The sequence below is a fragment of the Stenella coeruleoalba genome (genome assembly GCF_951394435.1).
Source record: "Stenella coeruleoalba genome assembly, chromosome: 18".
In the NCBI taxonomy this organism is placed as follows: Eukaryota; Metazoa; Chordata; class Mammalia; order Artiodactyla; family Delphinidae; genus Stenella; species Stenella coeruleoalba.
This window is the reverse complement of record NC_137164.1, coordinates 18,732,363-18,746,748: the sequence shown is the minus strand read 5'-3', so window position 1 is coordinate 18,746,748 and position 14,386 is coordinate 18,732,363. Positions and strand designations below refer to the sequence as shown.

General features: G+C 36.8%; 1 protein-coding gene across 3 annotated transcripts in view; it reads left to right on the top strand.

Moving 5' to 3' along the window:
* The window catches only part of RB1 (RB transcriptional corepressor 1), a 131,803-nt gene that overhangs the window by 98,398 nt on the left and 19,019 nt on the right, over positions 1–14,386 (top strand). For all 3 annotated transcript variants that reach the window (XM_079903443.1, XM_079903446.1, XM_079903444.1), the window contains exon 18: positions 12,414–12,532. In XM_079903443.1, the coding sequence (XP_079759569.1) occupies positions 12,414–12,532 (119 nt within the window). The remainder of the gene's footprint in view (positions 1–12,413; positions 12,533–14,386) is intronic.

The following is a 14,386-nucleotide window of genomic DNA, read 5'->3' as shown; positions in this document are numbered from 1 at the left end:
TCCCTGCAGATACCAAAATCTGTGGATGCTCAAGTCCCTTATATAAAATGGCATAACCCAATCAGCCGTTTATATCCATAGGTTCCACCTCCCACAATAGGGAAGGCCAACTCTATTTATCTTTGTCTGACTTATTTTACTTAGCATAGGGCCCTCAACTAAGAGACACCTGGCAGCCTGACCTGGGGACAGTGTGCAGATTCACATAACCACCATCATAGACAAATATACTGAACAGTTGCCTCATAGAAGGAAATACACTCACATCTCTCCAGCCCCACTATGCATGTCCTAACCCCTGGCCACTATTATTCTGCCCTTTATTTCTAAAATTTTGTTATTTCAAAATATTATATAAATGAAATCAAATAGGATTATCTTTCTTCTCAGCCAAATTCTCTGGAGATTCATTTAAGGTACTACATGTAGCGATAGTTCATACCTTTTTATTGCTGACTAATATTTCATAGTACGAACGTACTACAGTTTCTTTAACCATACACATATTGAAGAATATTTTTGACTATCACAAGTAAAGCTGCCATAAACATTTGTGTACATGTTTTATATAAGCATGAGTTTTCATTATTCTGGGATAAATGCCCAAAGAGTGCAATTGCAGAGTCGTGTGGTTATTGTGTTTTATTTTGTGAGACTGCCAGGTATTTTCCAGAGTGGTTGTACCATTTTGAATTCCTATCAGCAATATATGGGTGATCCAGGTTCTCTGCATCCTTGCCATTGTTTGGGATTGCCACTATTTTTTCTTTTAGCCATTCTGATCATGTGAGGATAGTTCATTGAGGTTATAATTTACATTGCCCATCAGGATGATGGCTAATCGTATTGAATATCTTCTTCTGTTTACTTGTGATCTGTATTTCCTCTCTGGTGAAAAGTCTCTTTCATGTCTTTGCCCATTTTCTAATTGGATTGTTTGTGGGGTTTTTACCATTGAGTTTTGAGAGTTCTTTATATATTCTAGTCTTTTGTTGGGTATGTGGCTTGTAAATAATTTCTCCTAGTCTCTAGCTTCTTTTTTCATCCTTTCCACATGTCTTTCTCATGGCAAAAGTTTTAAATTTTGATGAACTCCTGTTTATCAGTTTTTTATTTTATGGATCATGCTTTTGGTGTCAAGTCTAAGGACTCTAGATCCCCAAGATTTTCCCCTTAAAAGTTTTATAGCTTCACTTTTAATATTTAAGTCCATGATCCATTTCCAATTTATTTTTGTACAAGGTTTGAGATTTAGGTCAAGGTTAATTCTTTTTCCATTGATTTGCTTTTGTACCTTCATCAAAAGGGAATAAAGAACAGATGGAACAAATAGATGTAGGATTTAAAGTAACCATGTCAATAACTACATTAAAGGTAAATAGCCTAAACCCCAATTAAAAGACAGAGATTGTCTGAGTGGATAAAAAAGCAAGACCCAACTCTATACTATCTACAAGAAACCAGTTTTAAATATAAAGGCATAAATATGTTAAAAGTAAAAGCATGAATCAAAAGTTTAGGTGCCTGGATGGAATTCTGAGGGTAATTCTAAGATTTGTACTGTGGGTGATTAGGTGATTGCTAACAGTTAACCAAAGAGGATGTTGAAGGAGTCATAGCTGATTGGTGATGAGGGTAATAAGTTCATGTTAATGTTTGAACATGTTAATATTTGAGATGTTTGCCACATATACGTGTAGAGATCCAAGGTATCTAGTTGGAAATACTGGATCTGGAATTTGAAAGAATAGTTTTAGTCAGAAATGTAGATTTAGGAATAACTAGAAATATAACTAAAGCCATGATAGTGGCTCAGCCAGCATATATATTGGCAAAAGGATCCTGAGAAATATCAATATTAAAGAAGTAGTGAAGTTGAATGGGAAAGAACTGTCAGAAAAGTCAAGGCCTGCCCAAAACTTTATGTTTTGTATTCTAGTTTCCTTTTGCAAGGTAGAATGGTCTTATCGTGATTTGGCTTAGGATAGTACAAAAACATTTCCTGTAATGTATGGCCAATAATATTTCTTAAAATACCCAGAAAACAATAGCAATTCCTGTCTTCCACCTCCCCTATTGTTAATTTTTCTCCTAGCACTGGAGAACTTGTACGTACTTGGATAATCAGAATCTCTTTTAGGGACACCTTGACCTGATAGCCTTTAAGTGCTTTACTCTCTGGAGAAGTTCACATTTGCTTTAGATGTATGTTAATATGAAAGATCATGTAGAGTAGACTTATAGCTTTTTCTATCTATATTACTTGCTGACAGAGTGAGTCTGATTTCCTTCACATGATTAAGTGGCAAAATAGAGTGGAATGTCCAGAGAGTGATTATGCTGAGAGTTAATTTAAGTAGATAAGTAATGACATAAGACAGCTTGCCTGAGACCAAGAGTAAACTTCTGTCTGAGTCCTGAATGCGAACCATGCTATAGATATAAATGCATAAATTTTCAGAAGTCAAATAATCCATTAAATACTTTCTTTAGATTAAAAAAAAATCAGATTCTGTATTAGTTATCTATTGCTATGTAAGAAATTACCCCAAACCTTAACAGTTTAGTGAAACAACTAATGTTTTACTTCGCACATAATTTCTGAAGGTTGGGAATCTGGGAGTGGTTTAGCTGTGTGGTTTTGGCTCCAGTTCTCTCAGGAAAGTTCCTCAAGTTGTCAACAAAGGCTGCAGTCAGCTTAAATATTTCCTGGAATTCGAGAATCTGCTACTAAGTTCACTCACACGGTTGTTGGCAGCCCTCATTCCTTCACTGGTCATTGGTCAGAGGCTTCATTTGTTTGCCACATAGACCTCTCCATAGGGTTACTTACTCCAAGGCAGCTGCTTTCGCCTAGAGCAAGAAGAGATGAGAGAGAGAGAGAGAGAGAGAGAGAGAGAGAGAGAGAGAGCGCAAGCGTGAGCGCGGGAGCGTGCGCCTAAGACGAAAACTGCAGGTTTTTTATAAACTAATCTCAGAACTGACATGCTGTCACTTCTGCTATATGCCATTGACCACACAGACTAACCCTAGGACAGTGTATAAGGGTGTAAATACCCAGTGGCAGGAATTATAGGGGTTTTCTTGGAGGCCAGATGCCACAGTTGATATTTAGTGTCAGTTAGAAAGCAAATCTTATCATCCACTTTCTTCTTTGTGCTTTGCTGTGTTTAATTAAACCTATGGTATGGTTATGTCATATAACAGTCTAGAAATATTTATTGAGTGTCCACTATATGCTTGGCACTGGGTTTTGTTTTTGTTTTTTCTGCTGCGTTGGGTCTTTGTTGCTGCACATGGGCTTTCTCTAGTTGTGGTGAACGGGGGCTACTCTTCGTTGCGGTGCGCATGCTTCTCATTGCGGTGGCTTCTCTTGTTGTGGAGCACGGGCTCTAGGTGTGTGGGCTTCAGTAGGTGTGGCTCGCAGGCTTAGTTGCTCCACGGCATGTGGGATCTTCCCAGACCAGGGATGGAACCCGTGTCCCCTGCATTGGCAGGCTGATTCTTAACCACTGTGTCACTAGGGAAGTTGCTGGCACTGGGTTTTTATTTTAAGAACTCTCTAAAAGTCCCATCTGGAGAAGAAGTTAGACTTGGGATATATTTTGAAGTTGGAGCCAATATGACTTGCATGGATTGGACAGTAGAGAGTGAGAGAAAGAATAATAAACATGATTCTTTTTTGCTTTGGGCAACTGTATATAAGAAGTGTTAATATATGGGAAAAACTGAGGAGGAGTGGGAATTTTTTGGTGATAGAGGACGATTACAGTTCATTTCAAATGAACATGTTGAATAAGGTGGAAGAGGACAGATGCTTCTGAAGTGACCCTATCAGTAGCTGGCAACGGGAGGGTTGTTTACCTTTATGTTCCTACTTCCTAGTAAAGCTCCTGTTACAGAATAGACATATGACGAATAATGGGTGGATGGATGCATGGATAACTAGGCATTATTGTCATTAGCGTCTCTACTTTACAGTTGAGAAAAGTGAATCATAACAAGGTTAAGCAACTTTCTCCAGGGTCATGCGGCCAGTAAGTGGTCAGGACTTGAACCCTTGTGGTGTGGCTGCAGAGTCTGTGTTTCTATCCACTGCACCATACTTCTTCTCATTATTATTATCATGGCATAGTCATTATCATAAGCCTATATCTATATATCTCTGTGACCAGTTGGGTTGGGGGAGATGGAGTTATACCTGAGTGAAACATGAAGACTGTTGGTGAACAAAATGCCACCTTCATCCTTGGAAGAGGCATTCACTTTGGTATAATCCTATTGTGCTAATTTAAAACACAACCAGGTAAACAGTCTATGGGTTAAACCATATCTGAAGAGAAAGTAAAATACCTGATTAGTAGCATACCTAAATCCTATTAAATGCTCAGGTTTACTTGCATATCTTTGTGAGTCTCAAGGTCTCCTGAAATGTCTTTGTTTGAGAAAAGAGTGGGATTAGGCCACTCCTGCTGAATATATGTGAATTTGTTCCATTTATCCGATATGTAAAGATATTCAGTTTGTCAATGACTAGAAAATGTAAAACAATGAGTATGACATACATGCATTAGCTGGTGTTAATTGTTAGCATTATTTTACTCAGATGAAAGCCATTACTTAGCTCGCACTTCAGAGTGCCCCTAATGAATACAGGAAATAAGGACTTGACAATAGGAATTAGTACATTATGGTGGTTGTAGAATAAATCAGTATTGTTTATTTTTTAAAGACTTTGTTTAACTTAGTTTATTGTGGTTTTAGTTATACAGAAGATTTCAGGTTCTGTATAGTCAGATTGGTTCATCTTTTCCTTTATGAGTTCTGGGTTATGGTCAAACCTAAAAAGTCCTTTCTTATCAAGACATTATAGAAACTTACACAAGCCTCTTAGGTAGCCTCATCCACCAGAGGGCAGACAGCAGAAGCAAGAAGAACTACAATCCTGCAGCCTGTGGAACAAAAACCTGATTCACAGAAAGATAGACAAGATGAAAAGGCAGAGGGCTATGTACCAGATGAAGGAACAAGATAAAACCCCAGAAAAACAACTAAATGAAGTGAAGATAGACAACCTTCCAGAAAAAGAATTCAGAATAATGATAGTGAAGATGATCCAGGACCTCGGAAAAAGAATGTAGGCAAAGATCAAGAAGATGCAAGAAATGTTTAACAAAGACCTAGAAGAATTAAAGAACAGACAAACAGAGATGAAAAATACAATAACTGAAATGAAAACAACACTAGAAGGAATCAATAGCAGAATAACTGAGGCAGAAGAACAGGTACGTGACCTGGAACACAGAATGGTGGAATTCACTGCTGCAGAACAGAATAAAGAAAAAAGAATGAAAAGAAATAAAGACAGCCTAAGAGACCTCTGGGACAACACTAAAATGCAACAACATTTGCATTACAGGGGTCCCAGAAGGAGAAGAGAGAGAGAAAGGACCAGAGAAAATATTTGAAGAGATTATAGTCAAAAACTTCCCTAACATGGGAAAGGAAATAGCCACCCAAGTCCAGGAAGTGCAGAGAGTCCCATACAGGATAAACCCAAGGAGAAACACGCCAAGACACATAGTAATCAAATTGGCAAAAATTAAAGACAAAGAAAAATTACTGAAAACAGCAAGGGAAAAACGACAAATAACATACAAGGGAACTCCCATAAGGTTAACAGCTGATTTCTCAGCAGAAACTCTACAAGCCAAGGGAGTGGCAAGGGAAGCCAAGGGAGTGGCATGCCAAGGGAGTGGCATGATATACTTAAAGTGATGAAAGGGAAGAAGCTACAACGAGATTACTCTACCCGGCAAGGATCTCATTCAGATTTGATGGAGAAATGAAAAGCTTTACAGACAAGCAAAAGCTAAGAGAATTCAGCACCACCAAACCAGCTCTACAACAAATGCTAAAGGAACTTCTCTAAATGGGAAACACAAGAGAAGAAAAGGACCTACAAAAACAAACCCAAAACAACTAAGAAAATGGTCATAGGAACATACATATTGATAATTACCTTAAACGTGAATGGATTAAATGCTCCAACCAAAAGACACAGGCTTGCTGAATGGATACAAAAACAAAACCCATCTATATGCTGTTACAAGAGACCCATTTCAGACCTAGGGACACATACAGACTGAAAGTGAGGGGATGGAAAAAGATATTCCATGCAAATGGAAATCAAAAGAAAGCTGGAGTAGCAATACTCATATCAGATAAAGTAGACTTTAAAATAAAGAATGTTACAAGAGACAAGGAAGGACACTACATAATGATCAAGGGATCAATCCAAGAAGAAGATATAACAATTATAAATATATATGCACCCAAAATAGGAGCACCTCAGTACATAAGGCAACTGCTAACAGCTATAAAAGAGGAAATCGACAGTAACACAATAATAGTGGGGCACTTTAACACCTCACTTACACCAATGGACAGAACATCCAAAATGAAAATAAATAAGGAAACACAAGCTTTAAATAACACAATAGATCAGATAGATTTAATTGATATTTATAGGACATTCCGTCCAAAAACAGCAGATTACACTTTCTTCTCAAGTGCGCATGGAACATTCTCCAAGATCACATCTTGGGTCACAAATCAAGCCTCAGTAAATTTAAGAAAATTGAAATCATATCAAGCATCTTTTCTGACCAAAACTCTATGAGATTAGAAATGAATTACAGGGAAAAAAATGTAAGAAACACAAACACATGGAGGCTAAACAATACGTTACTAAATAACCAAGAGATCACTGAAGATATCAAAGAGGAAATAAAAAAAATACCTAGAGACAAATGACAATGAAAACACGACGAATCCAAAACCTATGGGGTGCAGCAAAAGCAGTTCTAAGAGGGAAGTTTATAGCTATACAAGCCTACCTCAAGAAAGAAGAAAAATCTCAAATAAACAATCTAACCTTACACCTAAAGGAACTAGAGAAAGAAGAACAAACAAAACCCAAAGTTAGCAGAAGGAAAGAATTCATAAAGATCAGAGCAGAAATAAATGAAATAGAAACAAAGAAAACAACAGCAAAGATCAAGAAAACTAAAAGCTGGTTCTTTGAGAAGATAAACAAAATTGATAAACCATAAGTCAGACTCCTCAAGAAAAAGAGGGAGAGGACTCAAATCAATAAAATTAGAAATGAAAAAGGAGAAGTTACAACAGACACTGCAGAAATACAAAGCATCCTTAGTGACTACTGCAGGTAACTCTATGCCAATAAAATGGACAACCTGGAAGAAATGGACAAATTATTACAAAGGTATAACCTTTGTAACTGAACCAGGAAGAAATAGAAAATATGAACAGACCAATCACAAGTAATGAAATTGAAACTGTGATTAAAAATCTTCCGACAAACCGAAGTCCAGGACCAGATGGCTTCACAGGTGAATTCTATCAAACATTTAGAGAAGAGCTAACACCCATCCTTCTCAAACTCTTCCAAAAAATTTCAGAGGAAGGAACACTCCCAGACTTATTCTATGAGGCCACCATCACCCTGATACCAAAACCAGCCAAAGATACTACAAAAAAAGGAAAATTACAGACGAATATCACTGATGAATATAGATGCAAAAATCCTCAACAAAATACTAGCAAATAGAATCCAACAACACATTAAAAGGATCATACACCATGATCAAGTGGGATTTATCCCAGGGATGCAAGGATTCTTCAATATACTCAAATCAATCAATGTGATACACCATATTGACAAATTGAAGAATAAAAACCATATGATCATCTCAATAGATGCAGAAAAAGCTTTTGACAAAATTCAACACCCATTTATGATAAAAACTCTCCAGAAAGTGGGCATAGAGGGAACCTACCTCATCATAATAAAGGTCATATACAACAAACCCACAGCCAACATCATTCTCAATGGTGAAAAACTGAAAGCATTTCCTCTAAGATCAGGAACAAGACAAGGATGTCCACTCTTACCACTGTTATTCAACATAGTTTTGCAAGTCCTAGCCACAGCAATCAGAGAAGAAAAAGAAATAAAAGGAATACAAATTGGAAAAGAAGAAGTAAAACTGTCACTGTTTGCAGATGACAGTGTTGGGAGCCAAGAAGTTTTCGCCATTAGAAGATGGCCGACACCCTGCTTCTCTTCCTGATTTATGAGATAGAAGTTCGCGCCTAAAATGAAAGCCCGCGCACGCAGCACCAATGATGATTAGCCAAGTACTTCCCTCATTCTGAATCCCGCCCCCCTTTCTCTGCAGTGTATAAATACAGCTACCGCAGCAATAAAAGTTTGAGGCTTGATCAGGATTTTGTCTTGCCTCCATTCTTTCGCGTCTCCTGCCCTTCCCCCTTTTTTCAACCCCCACAGGTTCCTCCTCGGACTGTCACTGTTTGCAGATGACAGGATACTATACATAGAGAATCCTAAAGATGCCACCAGAAAACTACTAGAGCTAATCAATGAATTTGGTAAAGTTGCAGGATACAAAATTAATGCACAGAAATCTCTTGCATTCCTATACACTAATGATGAAAAATCTGAAAGAGAAATTAAGGAAACACTCCCATTTACCACTGCAACAAAAAGAATAAAATACCTAGGAATAAACCATCTAGGAAGACAAAAGACCTGTATGCAGAAGATTATAAGACACTGATGAAAGAAATTAAAGATGATACCAACAGATGGAGAGATATACCATGTTCTTGGATTGGAAGAATCAGTATTGTGAAAATGACTGTATTACCCAAAGCAATCTACAGATTCAATGCAATCCCTATCAAATTACCAATGGCATTTTTTACGGAACTAGAACAAATAATCTTAAAATTTGTATGGAGACACAAAAGACCCTGGATATCCAAAGCAGCCTTGAGGGAAAAAAACGGAGCTGGAGGAATCAGACTCCCTGACTGCAGACTATACTACAAAGCTACAGTAATCAAGACAATATGGTACTGGCACAAAAACAGAAACATAGATCAATGGAACAAGATAGAAAGCCCAGAGATAAACCCATGCACCTATGGTCAACTAATCTATGACAAAGGAGGCAAGGATATACAATGGAGAAGACAGTCTCTTCAATAAGTGGTGCTGGGAAAACTGGACAGCTACATGTAAAGGAATGAAATTAGAACACTCCCTAACACCATACACAAAAATAAACTCATAATGGATTCGAGACCGAAATGTAAGACTGGACACTATAAAGCTCTTAGAGGAAAACATAGGAAGAACACTCTTTGACATAAATCACAGCAAGATCTTTTTTGATCCACCTCCTTGAGTAATGGAAATAAAAACAAAAATAAACAAATGGGACCTAATGAAACTTCAAAGCTTTTGCACAGCAAAGGAAACCATAAACACGACGGAAAGACAACCCCAGAATGGGAGAAAATATTTGCAAACAGATCAGTGGACAAAGGATTATTCTCCAAAATATATAAACAGCTCATGTAGCTCAATATTAAAGAAACAAACAACCCAATCCTAATATGGGCAGAAGACCTAAATAGACATTTCTCCAAAGGAGACATACACATGGCCAAGAAGCACATGAAAATCTGCTCAACATCACTAATTATTAGAGAAATGCAAATCAAAACTACATATCACCTCACACCAGTTAGAATGGGCATCATCAGAAAATCTACAAACAACAAATTCTGGAGAGGATGTGGAGAAAAGGGAATCCTCTTGCACTGTTGGTGGGAATGTAAATGGATACAGCCACTATGGAGAACAGTATGGAGGTTCCTTAAAAAACTAAAAATAGAATTACCATATGATCTAGCAATCCCACTACTGGGCATATACCCAGAGAAAACCATAATTCAAAAAGACACATGCACCCCAATGTTCACTGCAGCACTATTTACAATAGCCAGGTCATGGAAGCAACCTAAATGCCTACTGACAGACCAATGGATAAAGAAGATGTGGTACATATATACAGTGGAATATTACTCAGCTATAAAAAGGAAAGAAATTGAGTCATTTGTTGAGATGTGGATGGATCTAGAGACTGTCATAGCGAGTGAAGTAAATCAGAAAGAGAAAAACAAATATCATATATTAACACATATATGTGGAACCTAGAAAAATGGTACAGATGAACCGGTTTGCAGGGCAGAAGTTGAGATACAGATGTAGAGAACAAACGTATGGACACCAAGGGGGGAAAGCCGCCAGGCGGTGGGGATGGTGGTGTGCTGAAATGGGCAATTGGGATTCAGATGTATACACTGATGTGTATAAAATTGATGACTAATAAGAACCTGCTGTATAAAAAAATAACATTAAAAATTTTTTAAATAAATAAAGTTATAAAGAAGGAGGTGAAGGGTTGAAAAAAAGTAACTATGTGAGGTAATAAATGCTAATTAGCTTGATTGTGGTGATCATTTCACAATGTATGAAGCCATCACGTTGTGCACCTTAAATATATATGATTTTTGTCAATTATACTTCAATAAAGGTGAAAAAAGATTTTTTAAAAGTTATAAAGATATTCTCATATACTTCTCATACTTTTCATTTTTGTTTTGTAACATAAGTAATTGACTTTCTATATATTATGAAAGTTTAATAATTTTTTTTCATATTGCTAGCTAATTTTTCACCTTTTATTGAATAGACTATCTTCATATTTTCAAAATCTACTTATATTCTACAGTGTTTTGTATTTTTATTTACGGATACACTGCTTTTCCTTTTGAAACAAACCTAGCATCTTGGCCATCTGTCTGTTTTCTTGCCCTTTAGTTCAAGTACTAAAAGAGTAGAATATATATGGCCCCCATTTTTATGGACTTGCAAGCTTTCACCTCCAGAAAGTTACAATTTTTGAATCAAGGTTTTTACTGCTGGTCTTACTTTTTTGTAAATGGTATTTTAAAAATTATGCTTTTAAACTGTTTGCTTGGTATATAGAAATATAATTTTTTTTCATATTGATTTCATAACAGTACAGAAACCTTGCTAATCTCTCTTATTCTAATAATTTCACTGTAGATCCTTTTGAATTTTCTTTATCAACAGATAAATCATTTGTGAATAATGGTATTTTTGTTCTTTCTTCCTTTCCAGTCTTTTTTCTTTGACTTATTGAGCAGACTGGAACTCCAAGTATAATGCTGAATAGAAAGCATGATAACTGGACAACCTTCTCTTATCTCCAATTTTTTAAGGAGAATGCTCTTAACGTTTCACCACTATATATAATGTTTGCTGTGGTTTTTCTGTTTATTTGTAGATGTCATTTATCAAATTTGGAGTATCCTTCTGTTCCTGGTTTACAAAGAGTTTTTTTTTTTAATGACAAATGGGTTTTTAAATGAGAACTTTTTCTGCACTGATTTTGACAAGATTTTTCACCTTAGATTTATTAGTGAGGTGAATTGCATTATAGATTTTCTAACGAACTAATTTTGCAACCTGGATAAACTCAACTTGGTAAATGATATATTCTTTTTAACACTGCTGTTGTGGATTGCTAATATTTCTGGTTCAGAATTTTTGTATCTCTGTTCATGAGCAAGAATGGGCTATAATTTACCTTTTTGTAATGTCCTTGACAGTTTTTAGTATCAGTGTTGTACTAGCCTCATAAAATGAGATAGAGAATGTTTTTACTTCTTCCATTCTCTGAAGAGTTGGAGCAAAAGTGGAATTATCTATTCCTTGAATGTTTGGTGGAATTCACTGGTACAACCAGCGGTGCTTGATGTTTTCTTTGTGGGGAGACTTTTAATTACTGATCCAAGTTCTTTAATAGTTTATAGGACTGTTGAGGTTTATTTATTTCTTATTGAGTTTGGTCAATTTATATTTTTGAGGAATTTTCCACTTGGTCTGAGTTTTCCTATGAATTGACATAAATTTTTTCACAACCCTGTTATCTTTCTAATCTTCGTAATGGTGGCTCCAGTTTTGTTCCTAATACTATTTATCTGTCTCTTCTCTTTTTCTCAGTCGATCTGACTGGAGTTTTGTTTAATTTTATTAGTTATTTCAAAGTACCAATTATTAGCTTAGTTGATCAAACCATGTGTTTTATCTTTGTTTTCAGTTTCATTAAATCCTGTTCATGTCTTTATTATTTTCTTCCTTCTACTTTCTTTGGATCTCTTCTGTGTTTCTTTCCCTAACTTTTAATTTCTTTTCTAATACAAGCATTTGAAGTTATACATATTCCTAGTTCTTTATTTTATGTGTAATACAGAAATTGGCAGTCATTATTTTCAAGGTGGAGAAAAGAATCTTATTCTGACTTCAAAACTGCTATTGTCGATTATGACTAAATTCATAATGCTCACCATGTCAAACCATATGATTTTGATATATACATTGGAGAATCATACTTACCAATGTTGTTTTAATGTCATCTTGTTTCATATAGGAGTCACCTTTATTTGATCTTATTAAACAAGCAAAGGACCGAGAAGGACCAGCTGATCACCTTGAACCTGCTTGTACTCTCAACCTTCCTCTCCAGAATAATCACACTGCAGCAGATATGTAAGTAGAATATCTGTTGTGTCAATCCATTCAACTTGCAAATAGATTCTGAGCATAGTGTGATGCAAGGTGTTATACAAAAGCTGTAGGGAATAGAACTTTGAATAAGACATTTTTCCTGCTTTCAGGGATCAGGAGTATAAGATACATGACCCAAATAAAGTTCATATACAGTGGTACAGAGTGCTACTGAAATCACTCAGGTTTGGTGTAGTTAGGACACCTTTCATGCAGAGATGGCAATTTAGATAGTCCTCAAAGGTAGAGCAGGATTTCAACATGGAAACTGGAGAGGAGGGAAGAGACCGAAATAGCATGAACCCCAAAGTATAGCAGCCAGGAAAGCAGGAAACATTTTTCAGGGAGTACAGCTCAGTGCATCTGGAGTGAAGCATAGGATGGGGCAAAGGGAGTAGTGTGGGATCCGAGACTAAAACGGTTGATTAGTGCATGATGGTGTGATGGAAGAAGAAGGAGATAACTAACATTTATTGAGGGTTCACTGTGTGCTGGACAGTGACCTAACAGCCCTGTAAGATAATAGACACGGCTGTCAGCCTCCGTTATCTATGAAGAAGGAATTAGAAATCAAACTCAAGCAATCTGACCCCAAAGCCCATGCTCTTAAGCAGTCTAGCTACATTGCCTTTCATAGAAATGTGCCTAATGTTATGTTCCTGTTTAGGAATTGACATTACAGGGTTCTGTGATTAGTGCAGGGACTGTTTTCCAGAGATGTCATTTCCATGCTAATTTGTACCAAAGTATTTCTGGCATATGGAGCTTCTGCCTTCATGTATAAATTTGTTTGCTAGGTAATACATAAATATAAATAAGTCAAGCCTTATCTTTTTCTTTAATTCAATAAGCAGTTGTCCGTTAGGTGCCAGGAAGTGTTCTAGGCACTGGGAATACAAAGGCGAATAAGATGGACTATGTCCTTCCCCTCATAGAGCTTATGCTCTGGAGGAAGGAAATAAACAGTGAACAAGTAAACTAATACATAAGGTTATTTTAGAATATAATAAGTTCTGTAATAGAAAGAAAGAGAATGATGTGAAAGAGAGAAGCTAAGAGAGTGATAGAATGTTTAGGGAAGCTTTCTCTGATGAAGTGCTATTTGACCTGAGACTTCAAGAACAAGTGGGTGCTGGCCAGGCAAAATCTGTATGATGTGCATTACAGGCACAGCAAACAGTATTAAGTGCAGTGGCCTTGGGTGGTCAAACTTAGCTGGTCTGAGGAACAGAAAGAAACCCCGAAGCAAACAAGAGGAAAATGGTACAAGATGGGGCTGGAGAGGCAAACTGGAGCTAGACCTTGTAGGTTCTCATAGGCTGAAGGGAGGAGTTTGGGTTTTAGAAGGGCAGTGGGAAAGCATTAAGGTTTTAAGCAGGGGTGCAGCTTGCTATAATGGGTATTGTTAAAGGGTCAGTTTCTGGCTGCTACTTGAAGTACAGGTGGGTTTGGAGGAGGGAAAGGAACAGGGCAAGGAAGAAAGTAGAAAGACCAGTTTGGAGAAAATTTCAGTAGTTCAAGTGAGAGATGTAAATGACTTGGTCTAAGATATGTCAGTAGAGATACAAAGAAATGGAAAGATCTGGGGTGTATTTTAGAGGAAGATTTAATAGAACTTTCTTTTGCATTGGGTTTGAAGATTGGGAAAAGGGAAAAATTAAAAATACCTCCTAAGTTTTTAACTTAAACTGGATGTAATGTGGAGCCATTTCTTGACATGGGAAGAATGGGAAAGAAATCAAGAGCTCCACTTTGGCCTTCTTAAGTCTGAGATTCAAGTAGCGAAGTCCAGGAGGTAATGTGGTCACGTAGAATTCAAGGGGGACTAACTTCTAC